At 42.5% G+C, this 21,171-nt stretch overlaps 1 protein-coding gene and 1 non-coding gene across 2 annotated transcripts in view; one reads left to right on the top strand and one right to left on the bottom strand.

The window, feature by feature from the left end:
- Positions 1-16,519, bottom strand: part of ATP6V0E1 (ATPase H+ transporting V0 subunit e1) — a 28,115-nt gene extending 11,596 nt beyond the window's left edge. Inside the window, exons 1-2 of the mRNA XM_043488672.1 lie at positions 16,324-16,519; positions 11,634-11,681 (exon numbers count right to left, since the gene is read on the bottom strand). Coding sequence (XP_043344607.1) covers positions 11,634-11,681; positions 16,324-16,427 — 152 coding nt within the window. The 5' untranslated portion in view covers positions 16,428-16,519. The remainder of the gene's footprint in view (positions 1-11,633; positions 11,682-16,323) is intronic.
- A 159-nt stretch (positions 16,520-16,678) lies between these two features.
- LOC122454695 lies at positions 16,679-16,785 on the top strand. Its single transcript, XR_006273500.1, has one exon. It is a non-coding gene; the product is annotated as a U6 spliceosomal RNA (small nuclear RNA).
- Positions 16,786-21,171: the final 4,386 nt, after the last annotated feature.

Raw genomic sequence — 21,171 nt, 5'->3', positions numbered from 1 at the left:
TAACTAACCTTCTGAGCTTAATCAAGCTACCGAGGAAGTGACAGCAGGGTAGCATCTTTCAGAGAACTGTGGCGCTGGAATGGACCAGAGGTCAAGTTCACTTCCCTCATTTTAACAATGAAGAAACTATGTCCCAGGGAACTTAATACTCCCGTGGCGAACACGGAAAGAGCTGGAAAGGGAACCCAGGACTTCTGAGTCCCACAATACTGGGCTGCTCCCATGGGGCATTATGGATGAAACACATCAGGCAGCTTGGAGTTCCTCTTTTATTCCACAGTTCTTTACCAATGCCATGGCCTGAAGGATGCCAAAAGGAATCTCAGTTGAGGGGCCACGCCCCCACCCACATCCCCGGGTTCATGACCTTGTGAGAAACAAACCAAGAGTAGTGGCAGAGCCTGCTTTGGAAGAGAGAGAGGAATAGGGTATTCATCTACAAACACTCCTGGCCACTTACCACGAGCTCAGCTCTTGGTCATTAGAATTCTTCAAGCACAAAATACGTCCTCCCCACAGAAAAGGCTATACCGAGCTCGCTCAAAATCCTGCTTTGTTCTTTTGTTCCACATTCAGATAAGAGAACAGGGAACACAGGCATGGCTATTTCCCGGTGACACACAGGTCAAGCAGATAGCTGCCTGGCTTCCCTGTTGGAAAGGGGAAGCCGGGCTAGGACTTCTCTTCTGCGGTCTGCCAGCGAGGGCCTCGACAGGAGTGACCTCCTCAGTGGGCTCCTTAAGAGGCAGCAGAGACGTAACTTGACCTGTCTCTACTGAGATGACTTCTGTCAAACACCCTCATTCCAGTCCAATGACACAAATTCTTTCAAGGGGAGTAATGTTATTAGACACTATTAGAAAGCATGTAATTCAGTATTAGATAGGGTTAGATTCAGTTTTAAATACATCAAAAATTAGTGGATGGTCAGGGAACTAGATGCCACAACTAAAGATCCTCTATGTTGCAACTAAGGCCTGGTGCAGCCAAATAAATAAATATTAATAAAAATAAGTGCAGCGACTCTAGGCAACTGAGCCTACACCCCCGTGCCTCTGTGTAAACAGTTTCCTCTGTGTAAAATGAAGACGATAATCCCGGCCTAAGATGCTAAGAGCCAAAGGAATAATACATGAAAGTGCTCTTGTAGTAGCTGACAAATAGATGTTCAATAAATACTAGTCATTCCTTCTCTTTCTCTGTGAGACCGCTAAAAATGTATTCAAGCCACAGAATGAAATGCAACCTATTTCACTCTACCAAGGAGTTTCTCAGGCAGCAGAGTCATTCTCCTCTCCGCCTCCTCTCCCACCCCCACCCAGTCTGCAGTAGGCAGAATTCTAAGATGGTACCCCCAAACTCCCATCCCCTTGCATATACACCTGCATAAACAGGGAGTGGTGGGTATGATGGGAGAACCACCACCATGATTAGATTATGTTATAAGATACAGCTGCCTTGACAGGGAAAGACAAATACCGTGCATCACTTACAGGTGGAATTTAAAAAATAAAACAAACTAGTGAATATAAAACAGAAACAGACTCACAGATACAGAGAACAAAACAGTGGTTACCAGTGGGGAGAGGGAGGAGGGGAGGCGCATTACAAATGCAGGGATCTAAGAGAAACAAACTGTTGTGCACAAAATTAGCTACAGGGATGTTCTGCACAACACAGGGAATATAGCCCATATTTTATAATAACTATAAATGGAATATAACCTTTAAACATTATGAATCACCATGCTGTACTCCTGAAACATAATATTATACATCCACTACACCTTAAAAAAATACAGCTGGCTTTAAGAAAGGGAAATTTCCATCAACAGATGAATGGACAAAGAACCTGTGGTACACACACACACACAAATTATTGCTCAGCCATAAAAAAGAATGAAATAATGCCATGTGCAGCAACATGGATGGACCTAGAAATGATCATACTAAGTCAGTCACACAATCACTCATATGTGGAATCTAAAGAATTATACACAGGAACTTATTTGCAAAACAGGAACAAACTCATAAGCAGAAAGGACACTTATGGTTACCAAAGGGGAGAGGAGAGAGATAAATGAAGAGCTTAACAGATACACACTATTATATGTAAAACAGATAATCAGTAAGGAACTACTATTAATATATAGCACAGGAAACTATATTCAACATCTTGCAGTAACCTGTAATGCAAAATAACCTGAAAAAGAATATATATATGTAAATATATATGTGTGTACATGTATAACTGAATCACTTTGCCGTGCACCTAGAACACTAGAAATCAACTATATGTGTGCTCAGTTGTGTCTGACTCTTTGTGACCTCATGAACTATAGTCTGCCAGGGCATTTTCCAGGCAAGAATACTGGACTGGGTTGCCATTTCCTACTCCAGGGGATCTTCATGATCCAGGGATCGAACCTGTATCTCCTGCACTGGCAGGGGAATTCTTCACTGTTGAGCCACCTGGGAAGCCCATATTTTGATTTAAAAAAGAAAAGAAAGAGAAATTACTGAGTGGGCTTGACCTAATCAGGTGAGCTCCTAAAAGAGACAAGACTCTTCCTGACCAAGGACATCTGGAGAGCATGTGCCACTTATTAATTCATTGCCAGTCATCTTGTAATGCACCCTGTAATAAGAGCTCTGCAGTAAACAAATGAGTTCCTTTTTCTCCTTTCAAGTGGGCCTGATGTCAAGCTTTCTCAGCAGAGGGAGCTGGAGGGGCACAGCAGGCAAGGGCTAGAAGCTGGGGGCGTGGGTGTGAGGACACTTGGCGGAACCTGCACAGGCTCTAGCCCAGAACACGGTCATTCTTGGAGGTAGAGGCGAGGCCTGGGAATAACCTTTCTGCAGCCCTCTCAACATGGAAACCAGAGCCCTGCTTGGACTACATGCTTCGAGGTCCTCCTGCTCATAGGGTCGCAAGGATTCCCAACACACACCCAGGTCACGGATCTCCCATGTCCACTCTCCTGCCTGCACTCCGGAGTGTGGCCAAGTGTTTGCCCAGCAACTCCAGCCAACTCCAGCCTGGCCAAAACAGTGCACTTCTCCGCTACCTGGCGGGCTGAACTGTACCTTCTCCACAAGGTCTGGATGCTTTCCAAGTTGTCTGTGCCCATCCTTGTCCTCCCTGAGCCCTCAGGTACCACATGGAGTTTCCTCCTCTCTTAGAGTTACTCTTCTGTCACAGTGCACAGTTACATTAAACTTCCTGTGTTTAATCTGCTGTATGGTTTCTACCTCCTTACTGAACCCAGACTGCTAGAGGATGAGAAGGATTTGACAGAAAGGAAGATTCTCTCTTGCTAGTTTTGACAACGGAAGGGCAAGGAATGTGGATGGCATCCAGGAGCTGAGGGCAGCCCCCCAACTGATACCCAGCCAAGGAAACAGAACTTTATTCTTCCACAGTCATGGGAGTCTGGAAGAGGACCCCAAGCTCCAGATGAGAAGGTACAAACTTACTTTCCATTAGCCTGAAGCCAACTCTATGTCTGCTACAGCCCTTTCACTACTACAGTACAAAATAGGAATATGCCCTATTTTTGGCAGCTCTGAATTTGAATTATCTTTCCTTTTTTCTTCCACACTTTCTATACTAGGCCTTTCAGTTCAAATTCTCTTATCTGCCAAATTATAAATGAAAAGACTATATGGTCAGAATAAGATAACCAGACTTTCTCATACAGTACATAATAATATGCTGGGCCAGGTACCTAGATTTCCTTTCCACTATCAACAGGTCAAGACATCGTAATACTTCACCATGCATCCACAAGAGAAACGTAAGCAAGTCTCAGACCAAAAAAACTAAGCGAAAGCAAGTACTGAGAGGGAAATAAAGTGACTACAGGTTGCTTCCACACTTTGAGAGCATACACTAAAACAGACCAACGCGCGCTTCTGTTTTCAGACCTCACAGGGCAAGAAAGATGGTAGACAGAGCTCAGGGCCCATTCAAGGCACAGAGTCTAAAGTTTCACACATACCCGCTAAAAAGCTAAGACCCCAAAGGGTTCTTTCTGTCTTAAGGCAAGGATAAATCAAAGAACACCCTTGAGTGGAATGCTAGGAAAATCAACTGTCTGAGATACCAATACCAAGCAAGAGGGAGAAAAACACTGCCCAGAGAATTAGTCTTCATGAAAGTCTGCCAACTCAAATTCATGCTTTGCTGTTTTTCGTTTGTTCAGTCACTAAGTTGTGTCCAGCTTTTCTGTGACCTCCCTGGACTGTAGCCCACTAGGCTCCTCTGTCTATGGGATCCGCCAGGTAAGAATACTGGAGCAGTTGGCTATTTCCTCCTCCAGGGGATCTTCCTGACCCGGGGGTCAAACCTGCATCTCCTACACTGGCAGGGGGATTCTTGAAGCCCATGGTTTTAAAAAAGAATATACCAAGAATTTTATTTAATTTAATGGCACTCTGGGGATAGCCTTAGGCACCTGGTAGAGGCAATGTAAATCGTTTCTGGAGGAGCCCACCTTCATATCACGCCTCAAAGAAGTCATACAAATAAAACTAGAGAAAACAGGGAATTCCCTGGTGGTCTGGTGGTTAGACTCCATGCTTTTTTCACTGCCAAAGGCCCAGGTTCAACCTCTGGTAAGGGAGCTAAGATCCCGCAAGCCACAAGGCGCAGCCAAAAAACAAAAAAACAATCAAATATCTACAGGGAAAATGAACATAGGACAGTCAAATATAACTAAATGCATATGGAAACAAGGCACCATGAGTGAGAGACAGCAAAAAGCAGATACAAACCTGCAAGGACTTCAGATAATGAAATTATCAGATACAGACTATAAATAAACTGTCTACTATGTTTTAAGAAATAAGATACACTTAAAATATACACAGGGAAAAAGAAAGGGAGAGGGGAAAGAAGGGGGAGGACAGGAAAGGAAAACAAAACTATAATAAAAGCAGCAAAAAGAACTTCTATAGAAATGAAAAACTATAATACTTGAACATAAAAAAAAGTCAATAGGTAATGTTCTGGTTCTGACAATAAGTAGCTTATATCAGACTCATTCTATAGACAGTAATTATAAACTCTGGACAAAATACAAAAAAACAACTAATTGATGGTACTAGAGAGTGTCCAAAGCAGGTAGAGTCTGAAGGGATTCAATCCATGAAAGAAATAAGGAATTTTATACAGCATTTCCCCAGAGGACACTGTCTAGTCTATGTGAAGCTCAAACAAAACACTGCAGTCTTCTTGACTTGAGGTATCAAAAGGTAAGTTCAGAGCTGCCAGAGCAGTTGGAAATAAGAGGAGAAATCTCAAAAGATGCATCACAAAGGGCCCAAAACATGTTCAAATACCCCTCAAGTCCTTGGCTCATCCCTGAACCATGCAGGCAAATGCCAAGCGCTAGTGGAAAAGACAGAAAGACAGAGCAGAGACTTCTGCTGCTGTGTGTGACAGAGAAAGAGAACTTGCAGTCTGAAGTTACAGCGGCCTGAACCACCTCAAACTTTCCACTGAAACCCCAGAAGGGCCACACCTTAATGGAGAACTCACTCTAAGGGCAAAACTGAAATAGAGCTGCCCCAACAAAGTGTAAAACCAAGCTTCCACAGGTTTAAGGTGATCAATTAATAATTTAAGTGGAATCCAGAATGTCTATACTCTACAATATCTTGCTGTTGCTTAGTCGCTAAGTCATGTCCAGCTCTTTGCAACCAGGCTCCCCTGTCCTTCACTATCTCCCAGAGTTTACTCAGATTTATGTCCATTGAGTCAGTGATGCTATCTAACCATTTCATCCTCTGCTGCCCCCTTCTCTTTTTGCCCTCAATCTTTCCCAGTATTGGGTCTTTCCCAATGATCTATATCTAGCTTTAGTAAGTATCTAGCTAGATTCAATATCTAGCATTTAGTAAAAAATACACAGGCAAAAAACCCTCAAGAAATGTAATCAATAGTCAAGGACAAAGAAATCAACAGAAGTTGAGTCCAAAATTATACAGAAGCTGCAGTTAAAAGGTAATGTTATCTCTGACTTCCTTGGCAGGCCAGTGGTTAAGACTCTGTGCTTCCACAGCAGAGGGCACAGGTTCGATCCCTAGTCAGGAAACTTCCCCATGCCAAATGCACGTGAGGTGCACCCCTCCAAAAGGTAATGTCTCTTAAGCAGAAAGTGAAAGTCGCTCAGTCGTGTCCAACTCTTTGCGACCCCATGGACTATACAGTTCATGGAATTCTCTAGGCCAGAATACTGGAGTGGGTAGCCTTTCCCTTCTCCAGGGGATCTTCCCAGCCCAGGGATCAAATCCAGATCTCCCACACTGCGGGTGTATTCTTTGCCAGCTGAGCCACCAGGGAAGCCCAAGATTACTGGAGTGGGTAGCCTATCCCTTTCTCCAGCAGATCTTCCTGACCCAGGAATCGAACCAGTGTCTCCTGCACTGCAGGCAGATTCTTTACCAACTGAGCTACCAGGGAAGCCCAAGTGTGAGCTACAAATGGCTGCATACTAGAGGGCAAGGAGCTAGAGTTCTATCTGAGGGAAATCAAGGCACAGAAAGGCAAATAAGTCCTCCTCCTTCCTATACTAGCTCGTGTAATCAAGGCGTTTATCGTTCTAGAATAAACACAAAACAAAACAGCATTATAAATATGTTTAAAGACTTAGAAGACAAATTGGCTATAAAGAATGAACAGATTGGGAATCTCAGAAAGTAAATTAAAACATTAATAAAGAACCAAATAAAAATTCTAGAACAAAAAAGTTTAATATATGAACTGAAAAATATTTGGATGGGTTTACCATAAGATTGGAGATGATAGGAGAAATAGTGAACCTGATGAAAAATCAACAGAACTTATCCAAACTGAAGAAACAGGAAAAAAAATTGAAAAGAAAATCAAAGTCTACCATAGGTGGAACTGTAGTCTTGGAAGGAGAATGTATAGAGGAAAAAAAAAAAAAAGAACATAGATTGAAATCTTCTCAAATTTGGTGGAAAACAGTTAAGATCCAATAGCTCAGCAAACCTAATCAGAATAAATTCAAACAATACCACACCTATGCACACCATAGTAGAATTTATGCTGAAAAGCAAAAATAAAGAGAAAATCTTAATAACATTCAGGGCACAAAGAATGCATAAGGAACAATTATTCAAATTATAGCTGAGTTCTCAGCAGAAATAATGGAGGACAGAAGATAATGGAAGAGCATCTTTAAAACTGTCTGAAAGAAAAAAAAAAATCCTTCAAAAATGAGAATGTGGACTTCCCTGGTGGTCCAGTGGTTAAGAATCCGCCTTACAAAGCAAGGGACATGGGTTTGATCCCTGGTCCAGGAACTAAGATCCCACATACAGTAACTAGAGAGCTTGCCCAGAGAGAGCCTGCATGCCACAACTATTAACCCTGAGCCCCACAACAAGAGAAGCCCCCACAAGCCCACAACTATGGAGAGTCTACTTGCAATGAAGATCCAGCACAGAAAAAATTTTTAAAATAAAAATAAATACATAAAATAAAGGGAAGGGGGAGAAAAACACAAAAGAATAGCTAAATGCCCTGAAGGAATTAAAACAGAATACTCAAAATATTCAACTAACCCAAAGTAAGGCTTAAAAGGACAGAGGAACAGAAATTAGTTGAGCCAAACAGAAAACAATGAACAAAATAGTGAACCCAAACCTAGCTATAATAGATACATTACTTACATTAGTTACATTAATTGTATAAGGAATATCCCTTTGCCAAAAGGCAAAGACAGTCAGAACAGATGAAATAGTAAACCCAAGCCATATACTGTCTTCAAAAGGACATGTTCTAAAAAGACACAGATATAACGAACACAGGAAAAGTGGTACAATTATTGATATAAATAAGACAAAGTAAAAACTGAGTTAAGGAGTATTACCAAGGATAAAGATATCTGATAATGTTAGAAATGTTCATTCATCAGAAGACATATGACAATCATATATATGCATGCTTCTAATAACAGAGCTTTAAAACATATGAAACAAACAAGGATCTTTCTTAAAGAGAAATAGAAAAATCCACGATTACAGCACCCTAGAGCCTGTGCTCCGCAACAAGAGAAGCCTCCGCAGTGAGAAACCCTCGAGCCTCAATGAAGAGCAGACCCGCTCGCTGAAACCGGAGCCCTCAGACAGTCATGAAGACCCAGCACCATCAAAAATAAATACACAAATAAACAGTTATTTAAAAAAATAATAATATTTAAAAATCACTGATAATAATACATTTTTCTTATTCTTCATTACAAGTTTTCACACACAGCATCATATTCAAAAACTCACCGAACCGTACTACAACATAATCAGGTCAAATATCATTCAACCTAGGAGAATTAAGGTCTTCTGGTCTCCTAGTCAACATTTCTTTTTCTCTATCACTCTGCAGGTAAGATTTACAATTAGTCAAGTGCTTGCACCTTCACAATATAATACTAAATTTCTAATTTACTCTGAAGATGTGAGTTCTGTGACTCAGGGTAAGCTACAACATAATTCAAATTAACAATTAATCTAAGACCAAGAGAAGGTATAGAATAGTAACTAAAAGGCCTGTATGCTTAAGAAACAAAAGTGATCTTGCGCCTCAGAGAGGGGACCATATGTAGAGCATTCAGGCTTTCCTCTGCTGAACTAGTAACACAAGCTGGTTGTTCTGGCAGAGATCCTGATTTACTTAGAACTCAAACAAGGTACACCCCATGGAATCTAACCTTGGACTAGAACAAACTGGAAAGAGAAGAATGCCACAAACAGAAGGCAATTCAAAAGTCTATGACTATCTCAAAACATGACTTTGTTTAGGAAATCTAGTTTCTTTGGGCATGTCTTACTACAGACGAGGTATGTTCAAGAAACGATATGTACTAGTGCCAAACAGTAAAGTTTCCTTTGAATTTCAAATTAAATGTATTACAGAATCACACCCCTGTGTGGAATAAGGTATGTAAAATATTTGGAATTTGAATTCCATCTGTAGGTTTCAGGCAGGTATTTTGTAAACAGGATAAATGATCAAGTTTCAAAGAAACAAAAGAAAATTGCATAGCTGCGCCCCTGGTGGCTCAGAGGTCAAGAAACGCCCACCCACGCAGGACAGACAGAGTCAGTGCCTGGTCCTGGAAGGTTTCACACGATGCAGAGTGACCAAGCCCGTGGGCCACAGCTACCAGGCCGGGGCTCCAGGGCCCCAGAGCCACGAGTCCTGAGCCTGCCGCCACAGCTACCGAAGCCCTTGCACCTACAGCCTGTGCTCCCCGATCAGACAAACCATCGAAACAAGAAGTCCACCGACTGCAACCTGAGAGGAGACCGCTCACCACAGCTAGAGAAATCCCTCACAGCGACAAGACCGAGCACAGTCAAAAATAAATAAAAGTAAAAAAAAAAAGAGAACCTTAAAAAAAATTGCGTGAAGTCTATACCACCCAGCTCACTTCCCCATAAAATGGCCTCCGGAAGCATTTAATGTTGGAACACTGTGTACTAACTACCTTTATTAACACATTGAGGACAGTACTGACCCACTGTCAACGGAGCAGCCGCCAGCATACTGGGACAAAGGGAAAAATCTAGACAGCAAGAGGTAGGGGCTCAATCAGTTCTTAACTAAGTCACTAAGACTCAAAGTAACATAATTTCCAACCAAGTCCAGTTATTGTATTTTATACCTGAAAATGAAGACACGAGGCATGAGACTAATTGGAAAGGTCTCCTGCCTGTTTTAAAGAGAATATCCAGAAAATTAACCAGACTTCAAAGAGAGTGGAGGACCAGAAAGTCATAGAACACTTTGCCTCATCTTTGTTTAATCTCAAGTCATTCCTCTGTACAATAATTTTCTCTCTCTTTTAAGATCCCACCACCAACCTTACCACTCATGCAGCAGAGATCAAAGGAATGAAAAAAAGGCTTTTTCAATCACAGGACCACTCCTTCGCTCCTGGATTGATAAAAGAGCTCCCTTGCTGGAATTTCTAGAGGACATTTAATTCGGTAGGACAGACTGGTACTCAATCACCCCTACTTAGATGAGGAATTGTTGATGCAAGTACTTCTTCTCATTTACTCTTTAGAGCTAAACACAGCTAGAATAAGAATGTCCTCTATTCACTGCCTGTCAGACTTCCATTCTGGGGAAGTGTGAAATGTTTCACACTTCAGGCCTTTTGGGGAAGACCCGAAAAAGCCTCTTAACCTTCCTAAAAAGAAAAGACTAAAACAAGGCAACCGCACAAAGTCTCATCATCTAAGCTCGCATGTCAAGGCAGTTAAACATCATCCTCAGCCACACTCCTATCGTGCTATATGATTCAGCTTTAAACACTGCAAGCTGCACTTAAGCAAGTAATCTAATGGCCAGACAGCCAAAATTCATGGTAATTTAAAGCTCTTTGACAGGGGCAGGTTTTGATGTATGCCAACAACTAGAACTGGCTCCTACCCACAAACCTCTTTGAAAAACCTCAATGCAAAAGCCCCAGGATATAAGAAATTCAGATTCAGAGCCACAGAGAACCATGGCTTTTCGTCACAGGATTAGAAGTGCTGCTTCCTACCATATGTGAGCACTAAACAATAGCTGCCCATCACCAATACGTTTCCAAACAAGGAAGTCTCAGGAAACTAGCAAGCTCTCTTTTTACAAGAAAGAATTGCTGGTTTTAAAACAAGCAATCCCTAAAAGGATAAATTTTATGGTATGCGAAATATATCTCAATTTAAAAAAAAGAGGGACATCCCTAGCAGTTCAGTGGTTAAGACTCCAAGCTCCCAACACGGGGGCATGGGTTCAATACCTGCTCCGTTCGATCCCTGGTCAGGGAACTAAGATTCCACAGGCTACTCAGTGTGGCCGAAAGAATAAATAAATACATACATAAATAAAATTGAAAAAAAAAAAAACAAACCACCAGAATACCTCAAATGCTGTCTTGCTATTTCTAACAATATTTCAAAAATATATGTTGAGAAATGACTTCATATATCCTAAAGCTTTCATTCAACAGTTGATACAATTTATTCAAACGGAAGTCAATTATTATCATACTTTGATATAATGTACAGTGAATTATTTTAAAAGATTACCCTTTCTCTACTCGATTACAATTCCAGTTTAACGTCTATTCATGAGATAAACAAAAGTCATAACAAAAATGGCTTTACTGGCTTCATAACACGATATTTAACTGAAAAGAATAGGCTCAAATACTTCATGGAAGTAAAATCTAAAGTAGCACGATGACAATTTCCAGCTAATTATATGATTGAAATAAGTGCCAAATAAAGTACACCTGTATTGCCAGAACTGAGCATCTGTACAATTCTTAGGTAACATACTGAACATAGGAAAACATCTTCTTTCCAATCTTAAGTTACTATTTCTAGATGTTACACCAAGAACAAACCCCAATTAAAAGTATAAAGTTTCATGATAACCATGAAACTTAATTGGTTAAGTTTCTTGATAACCTTAACTTAACCAAACTTAACTTGAAAACCAAAACTTAACTTGATAACCATGAAACTTGATAACCACTTACTTAACTTTTAATCACACATATGATAAATATCAGAAATAACTGATTATTATTTTAGAAATAAACTACTTACAAGAGATAGCAGCAAACTGAACAGGTCACCAACATAGTGATGATAACTCTGGGGGGAAAAAAAGTGCAATCATTAGATAACTATGCAAACCTTGCAGGAGGTTTACGCTCCCTTCCCAGGTGATCCAGCTGGCAAGGACTGCACTCTAAGAAGATGGATCTGATCTGCTGAAACACCAGTAGACAGCAGTGTGCCCTGCACGCACTCAGCAGAATTCTACCTAAGTCATTAACATTTGTATATAAGGGAGGGTGTACTGATGCCACAGTTTAGAGGTCTATTCCAAACCCATCTAAAACTGAACACAAAAGGCTGCAGTAGTAATTAGCTTTGATACCCAAGTAACTGCCCTATCTGGTAGTATTCTCTGCAATGAAATGATACTATACTTTTTAGCCTTGATCTCTCCCCATCTCCATTTCTTTCTGAAAAAGTTAAACCTGGATCTTTGAGCAGCTGAACTCTGACATTTTAAAAAACTGAACTTGTGATATTCTTTTCACTTTCTCTTTCTAAAGGTTCCCCTTTGAAATCTCCTACTCCCGAAAAGCTCTGCCACTTCCATCCCTCAGATTTGTCATCTCCTTGCTCATATCGCCCCTGCACCTGCAGTCACCAACCAATAAGGATTAGTTCTTTGTTTTTTGGCTGCTCTGGGTCTTAACTGCAGTATGCAGGATCTAGTTCCCTGACCAGGGATCGAACCTGGGTAGTGTGCATTGGGAACATGGAGTCTTAGCCACTGGAACACCAAGGAAGTCCTTAACACCTTTAAGGCACTCCCATCATCTATAAGAATGATTTCCAAATATGGCACCTCCACACCCCACAGAATACGCAAGACTATCTCCTAGAAGGCAGGGAGCAGATATCATAACTCCTATATGGACGATGCTTAACTTATCCTTTAGAAATCTGTGTGTGTGTGATATATATATTTTTTCCCCCTGTGGTTAATATATTCCCTTGTCCATTCACTCATTCAACAGACTGTGTCCTCTGTGTACCAGGCTCTGGAGAGAGAGGAGAAAACAAAAGGGATGAAGTTTAGCAAAGCAAAGGCTCCTGGTGAGAGGGTATCAGGTTCAAAGAGGACAGAGACTTGTGTGGCTGAGCACAGCAAGGAGAGCCTGGTAGGAAGGGAGGTCAGAAGTATCTTACAGCCTCTGAAAGGAAAAGGGAAGCTATTTTGGAGGGATTTGAAGAGAGGACTGACAAAATGGGGCTTCCCTGGTGGCTCAGATGGTAAAGAATCTGCCTGCAATGCAGGAGACCCGGGTTTAATCCCTGGGTGAAGAAGATCCCCTGGAGAAGGGAATGGCTACCCACTCCAGTATTCTTGCCTAGAGAATTCCATGGACAAAGGAGCCTGGTGGGCTATAGTTCATATGGTCGCAGAGTTGGATCCGACCAAACAACTAACAACACTGACAAAATATGATCCAAACTGTAATAGGATCTCTCTGCAGGGTGAAAATAGACCTGGGAAGAGGAAGCAAAGGGAAAAGCAGAAAAACCAGTTAGAGGAGAGTTGCATTAATGGACCAGCCTGGTAGCAGTATGGATTGTGAGAATTGGTCAGACTCTATATATATCCTGAAGGCACATTCTTCAACAAAATATGTACCTTATACATTAAGCTTATAATATAATACATACATAAATAGGCACTAAGGGTTGCACTACCAAATTTTGATAGTTTCATAATAAACATGTTTGAAGATCTATAAAATCAAATCCAGCTTCTCACTTGTAATCAGTTCCCTCCATTCATCCTTCTCGCCCCTATACTTTCAAACAGCATTTCATTCCTGAACGTGGGTGCCCCGAGTGTCCCCAAACACATCATGTTTGTTTATCCTCCATCCCAAGCTCCTGTTCATCTCCTTCCATTCCCCTACCCCAGCCCAGAATCCCTCCTTCAGTCTTCCTCTTCCCCAAAAGACCATCTCAGAAAACGGAAACAGCTGAGGCCCCTTTGTACTACTCATTTGACATTGGAGAGCAAAAGGTCCCTCATGGGAATTCCCTGGTGGTCCAGAGGTTAGGACTCCAAGTGCCCAATATGCTGGGGAACTAAGATCTTGCAAGCTGAGAGGTGTGACACGGCCAAAAAAACCGAAAGTATCAGCTCCTAATGTGATTTTTTTCTTAGTTATGGTCTGCTTAAGTGTTTAGGGGTAAAGTGTCACAATGACTGCATATGCCCTCAAATGGTTCAGCAAAATTATGTATGTGTGTGTGCACATCTGGATTCAGAGACAAAGCAAATATGAATGTTAACATTACTGAATCTAGGTGGTGTTACATAACACTTGCACTACTCTCTTTTTCTGTATGTGTAACAATGTCATGTCTGAAAAAACTGGAGCTGTGAACCCTTGGCACACTAATCCCCGCTCTCTGTCTCCACCCCCTCCCCCACCTGAAGTTTTTAGAGAATCTCTGGATTCCTAAAGAGGAGAGTAGGAAATCATAAAGAATAGGAACGGTTAGGAACCAGCATTCCAGGTACAGACTTCATTGTACTCCGCTCTTTTTCAGGTGCAGAAAAAGATGACAGTAAGGGGCTTGCTTTAGGTTACACACAGATTCAGAAGACCTTTTTCCCTTTTGCCCCCATTTTCCCCCAGTTTCACGAGGTCCTGAAATCCTCCTAATCACCCAAGTTTCTGCATTTTGACATGCAGGAATCTCAGAGAAGAAAATTTAACAGCAAAAAACTCCTTTCTCTCCCTCTCACACAGCACCTTTACTTATCTCCTTAATGAAGATGTTGTCAGTCCTTCAAATCAGAAATGCTCTCCTGAATTAAAAATTCACCATAGTCCTTGAAGCAATTCAGCTCCTCCATGTAGTAAAAAAAAAAAAAGAAAAAAATTATCTGCAGTCTTTTCAAGAGGGAAAAGAGAACCAATAATAATTTAGTACTAATATTTCCATTTTACAGTGAGGAAATAGGAACATGGAAAAGTTAAATTATCCAAGGTCACAGGGATCATCCAACTGGGAGCAGTGTTTCTCAAAGTGTAGTACAGTAACTCCTAGGAGACACCTTGTGTTTTAAGACCTGTTCAATCCTGCCAAGAGCAGGAAATAACAAGGACTGGGGTGGAGGCTATGAATTAAATCCAGATAACACGTATTACTAGCAGGTCAAACCTGAATTGTAACACTAGGACTACAAACTAAGTAGCCCATACCACAGGAGGCATTTCATGACTCTGGGTAAGAGCAACAGCATCAAGACCCCAAGGCTGGGCACACTGGGCCCCAAATGGGGATCTTCAAGAAAGAAGTGGTCAACACTGCCAGCACATTAGTAAAGGCTTTCTGAGCATGAAGGCTGGAAAGACAGTGGGTAAGGAAACAGCTGACGACAGAAATACAACAAAGGAGCACTTTGAAGTTCTCTAACTATAGCAGGAGAAACAAGTCCAAGGAATTAAATTTGGTTAACACAAACTGTTTCAATAACCTGAGAATTCTCATCTATTACAGGCTGGAAAGACGACCCTACATAACTGATGCCATCCGAGGGGGGAGTAGAGGGGAGCAGAATGGGTGGACCTAATACAACCAAATGATAAATTCAACTACAACTCTTACTTTTTAAACAAATTATGATTTACTTGTAAGCTAGATGAAAGGAACAGGTCTAACACAAGTTTATTCCAGACAGCAAAAGGGGTTCAGGTCACAAACTATTAAGTAAGAGCATTTTCTTTCCTTTAATAAAGGCAATAGACCACTCAACAGCCCTTTATTGAATGCCTACTATGGATGCAGAACACTGTGAAGTCACCAATTAGTCTCAAAGAATAAAACGAGATCTGTGATTCATAATAAGTTTCACCCCACATGATCGTGTCACTGAGAAAAAATGACTAAAAGGCAAAGAGGAACCTAAAAGAGGGTTTCCAAAGCTCCTTTGAAGATAAGACTGTTTCATACCATAATAAAAAAGTTTACTTATAAAACAGAAAAAGCTCTCTTTAACAAAGAAGTCGGGGGATTGGGGGGGCGGGAGGTCTTTCTTAACCAATCATTCTAAGAGCTTGTGTTACACTCATACACAAGTGCGGGAGCGCCCTAAGAAAGGTATGACGCAGGGGTTTCTAAACAATACCTCCTGCTCTTTGGTAATTAACCTCGCTCCAGATCAAGCCCCAGCTAGCTCCTGGCGCCCACTAGATGCAAGGCCTGGGCTCAACGCTGCGGCACAAGCGTGTGCGGTGCAACTGCGACAGCCTGTGAGGAAGAGAGGCCAATTTCTATTTATTTGATCCGTCCCTTTAAAGTGTAGGCAAACGAGGCCTCATTTGGGTACACAGCGGGGCTAAAGGGGCGACAGCCGTCCGGTGACGAGCCCCAACTTCTCCTCGAGGACAGATACATCCATTTCCGACGGCACCCTCCCACACATGGGCGTGAGGAGAAAAAAATTCCCCTAAAGCTTCTTTCCAAGGAGGATCCGCCGGAGGTCACCTTCCTCAGTTCGGGCTAGGAGACACTGAGGCTGCCGCGACAAGGAAGTCGGGGGACTGCCGGGGGCTGGGGGCCGAGGCCTGACTGGAAGGCGGGATCACCGGGGCAAGGTCTCCGACCCACGGTGCCTTGGCCCCTCTCCCCGCCCGGCCCGGCGGGTTCTCACCGCGCTTCCCTCCCCAGGCAGGCCTGGCGCACTTACCCCCGGTTGGGACCCTTAGGGATGAACCAGGGCACCAGGAAGCCGACGATGCCCCAGAACACGCTCATCACGATGAGAGGGACGGTGAGGCCGGTATACGCCATGGTTACTGCGGGAAGAGCCAGCCCCGGGCCCGCCACCACACTCGGGTCCCACCCGGAAGTGTCAACCCCGGCCGCGGGACCTGCGCGCGCAAAGGCCCGCCCCCCGCGTCCCCACGTGACCGCGCGCGGGACTCCGCCCCGCCCTCCGCTGGGAGACCGCCGGGCTCCTGCTCTGTAAGTGTCTAGAGCCCCAGAGCTAGAGGTGTGTCATCAGAGGCTCGGCAAAGTTCTCAGATAAGAAGGTGGCCCTTGTGCTCGCTTCGGCAGCACATATACTAAAATTGGAACGATACAGAGAAGATTAGCATGGCCCCTGCGCAAGGATGACACGCAAATTCGTGAAGCGTTCCATTAAAAAAAAAAAAAAGGTGGCCCTTGTAAGAAAAGTGTACAGCCTTATCTTCTTATGCAACAAGCATATATAGAGAACTTCATAGTAAGTTTCTGTTCAGAATTCTGTGTGGTAGCCACTGGGTCATAGGCTTTAAGTGCTTGAGTTTCGTTTTGAACACCTCACGACAGCCTATGGCGCCGTTAATTGTTATCCCCACTTTGCAGGTGAAGAAACTGAGGCCCAAGAAGGAGGTTAAGGATCTTGCTCAGGGTCACATAGCTACTAAGTAGCAAAGCCAAGATTCAACCTTTGTTGGTGTGATTTTCAAGGCCAGTGCTCTTAACTACTGACCTAGTGGATGACGTGGACTGTGCCAGGTTTGGAGGGTTACAGGAATCAGACACACCTACCCACAGGGAGTTCACAGGCTGGTGAACATGACGGACTTTGAGCAGGCCACTGAATGCAGTGTGAAGGTAGGTTGGACCACTGTGCATGACTTTTCTACCCCAAGCCAGTCTTGAGCTGAGCCTTGAAAGAGGAGTAGGGATTAGCCAGGGTAGTAAGAAGAAGGTGACAAGGAATTTCTGATGCTTGCCAAGGATTTGCACACATGTTCAGTGTATGTGACAGCCTTGGAACAGAAGGGAAGAGAAGTCACTCAGTCGTGTCCGACTCTTTGCGACCCCATGGACTGTAGCCTGCCAGGCTCCTCTGTCCATGGGATTTTCCAGGCAAGAATACTGGAGTGGGTTGTCATTTCCTTCTCCAGGGGATCTTCCCAACCCAGGGATCGAACCCAGGTCTCCCACATTGTAGGCAGATGCTTTTACCGTCTGAGCCGCCAGGGAAGTACAGTCCTCAGAGAAGTTGATAGAGCTTTCAGGCAAAAGCAAGATGGAAAGCAAATTTGTAAACCAACCCAGTGTGCTTTACCCTGGACCATGATTTCCCTGTGATAGTCACATTTCCCTACTTCGAATTACCTCCTGATTTCTTTCCTCATTCAACTAGAATGAATTCTTGGATTAAATGGGAAGCTGGACCAAAGATCTTTGACATCTCTTCAAACGAGATTTCAAACCTTTTACCTGAAGGAAAAGGTAGAAAACTAGTTGGTCTTGTTTGTGCTCACCCTGCCCCTTCCCAACAACTCAGTCTCAGCAGAAATTCTATTGTTCTTAAGTTCCATTCCAGGTACCACCTTCACAAGACCTATTTCATTCTGTTAATGCATGTCATGTGGCCTTGTACTTTTTTGTGTGTATAAATCAACTAACCCTTTAGTAGAGGGCAAACTCCTTGAGAATGGGCGCTGTTTAACTGATCTATCTTCCTTAGAAGCATTTTATGCCTAGAATGTGCTCAATAAACATTTGTACAACTGCAATGAATAGTTAAGAAAGGGTGACATCAGCCAGAACTAAATTAGAAAAAAGCTTGGTCTTTCTTCCCGTTTCTCTTTAAAAGCTTATTTCTAGTTGTTCCTATAAATATACATAACATGAAACATACCTTCTTAACCACTGTTACGTGTATACTCCTGTAGTGTTAAGTATCTTCACACGGGTGTGCACCAGATCTCCAGGACTCTTTTATACCCACCAAACAAGTCCCCATTCTTCCCTCCCCTGGTTCCTGGCAACCATCATTCTACTTCATTGTTTCTATAAGCTTGACTACTCAAGATACCTGATGTAAGTAAAATCATAGAACATTTGTCTTTTGGTGACTGGTTTATGTATCACTGAGCATAATGTCCTCGAGATTCATCCATGTTGTAGCACATATCAGAATTTCCATCCTTCTTAAGGCTGAATAATATTCCACTCTGTATACATACCACATTTTGTTTTTCCATTCATCCATGGTTGGACAATTGGGTTGCTTCCACTTTTTTGGCTATTGTAAAAAATTTTCCCCATTCTTAAATTAATGCAGGTGTTTTCTTTTAAGTTGATCTTGGTAAGTCTACCTTTTGCCTCACCTTCTTGGCAGCCTCTCTGAGAAGCAGATGTCAGGAGCACAGATGTAGCTGTTCAGACACCGGTTCTGTTCAGACACCGGGCTGAAATTTGTTTCAGCCACTATGAAAGAGAAAACACTTTAATCTGGGTATTTCTATATGTGGGCTAGTATTGGCCAATAGCTCCCTCTATCAGTCAGTCTGTCGAAAACATTTTATTACATGTTCCAAATGAAAGCTGTGGAGAAGGCCAAGAGCTAGGATTCAGTGACCCTCCAAATGAAGAAATATTCTCTGCTTTCAAGTCTCCTGCAAGAAAAAAATGAGACTTTGGGCAGCATGGTCCCAGGACTGCTGGAGAGTCCTAGAGACTCCCAGTGGGTTGGCCAGGTCTTCTTTTCTAACTACCAATCTATGTGACGCTGAATTTGACACTGAATTTTCTTCCTTTGCTTCACCCAGAACATCACAGCAATGGGTTGATTGCAGAAGCATTATAAGAATCCATTTGTTTTCTACTAAGCCAGACATAAAAGAACTGTGCACAATGGCTACTTCTTTTGATTTTGTTTTGGGAAAGGTAGTTATTTTCCATAAAAACATTAACATGTTTTTGATTTATTATTATTTTTTAAATGGATTAAAATAATTCTTACAATGTTAATGTCTAATATGGTAATTACTTTGATAGATGTAATCCACATAAAAAAGGTCTTTGGGTCCTCGGTAACTTTTATTTATTTTATTTTTGGCTGAGCTGGGTCTTTGTTGTTGCCAGCGGGCTTTCTCTAGTTGAAGTAAGGGGGAGCCGCCCTCCAGTGGCGGTGTGCGGGCTTCTCATTGCAGTGGCTTCTCTTCTGCAGAGCCTGGGCTTAAGGGCGCGTGGGCTGCATTCAATAGCTCTGGCGCGTGGGCCTAGTTGCTTCGCGGCTTGTGGAATCTTCCTGGACCACGGATCGAACCCGTGTCCTCTGCATTGGCAGGGATTCTCAACCACTGGACCACCAGGGACGTTGCTCAGTAATTTTTGAATTAGAGGAAGAGTCTCAGAGGCAACTTCAGTAGGATAGAGTAAACAAGGTGGGCTGAAACGTTACTGTGCAGACCCCATGGAGCTCCTAAACAGGAATACGGGGTTAGGAAGCCACATCGTAAAGCTCCTTTCCAAGCCGACTGAGAAGGCTGGAAGTTAGTGGAGAAGCGGAAACTCTAGCATAGAGTTTCTGCTGTTTACTCCGCTCATATGTAGAGAATATGCACTGTGGGCCGACACCACTGATTGCGGCAGCTACCATTTTTTGATGGCCGCTCGTCAGTCATGAAACAAGGTGCTTTGAATTACCTGTCTCACTGAATGCTCACAACACCTAAATAGGTGTTATTAAACTCATTTTACGTATTAAGAAAGGGAGGCTCAGGTTTGTGACTTGCTCAAAGTCTGGCTGTTCTAAGAGAGAAAACTGGGATCTGTATGTAGGTCTTTGTAGCTCCTGCTCTTCTAGTAAACCATACTCCCTCTTCTATCTCAAATAGTAAATCACACACACACACAAAACCCTTAAATTATACACTACTTTAAAAGGTAGAGATATCTAACGCATAAGATGAGACCTTTGAAAACCTGTTGTAGAATTAGCTGCCCTCATATTAGGGATAGGCTAGGATGTGGTTGATTTAGTTATTTCTGATGGACAAATAATATTTTACTTATATTGATGCGTATTTGCATTGTAATTATGGTGTTCAGGAAATAAATCAACCTCATATAGCTATTTAAATTTGGATGACCTGCCATTCTCATGAAGACTTATTCATGGACCAGACTTTAGTAAAACCCCAATCATGTATGTATAGAATATTTCTAGAAGGATACAGAAGACTGGAAACAGTGACTGCTTCTGGGGAGAACTGAGTGACTAAGAGTCAATGTGACAAGGAAACTTACTTTTCACTGTATACCTTTTGTACCTTTTTATGTTGTACTATATACGCATGTGTGCGTGACTCTTTGCGACCCTATGGACTGTAGCCCGCCAGTCTCCTCTGTTCAGTTTTTTTTCTTTAAAAGAAAAAAACTAATTAAAAAGAACAATGAACAAAGACCCAAGCCATTACCAGATTGGGACTGCTCAACTCTGTAGTCTATAGCATCAGCAGAGTACAGAGGACTCTTGGTTAGTAAAGTTCTGCCTGGTTCCCAGATCTGATTACTTCCTTGCTTACCCAACTCATGTGGAAAGCCCTGTAGCTGAACATCTCAGACCCCAGTGTACTATGAAAGCAGACACTCAGAAGGAGTTATCTGAAGTGTGAAAGTTTGGAGTCTTTCCAAAATAACAGGGGGACTCACTCATGTAAGTGGACATCTACAAATTTGATGAAAAGGTCAGTAGGAAACTACTTAATTCAAACTCATTCCAGGAAACATGCTAAACCCCCCTCCC

This window comes from Cervus canadensis, chromosome 16, assembly GCF_019320065.1.
Source record: "Cervus canadensis isolate Bull #8, Minnesota chromosome 16, ASM1932006v1, whole genome shotgun sequence".
Lineage (NCBI taxonomy): Eukaryota > Metazoa > Chordata > Mammalia > Artiodactyla > Cervidae > Cervus > Cervus canadensis.
This window is presented reverse-complemented; position numbering and strand designations above follow the sequence as displayed.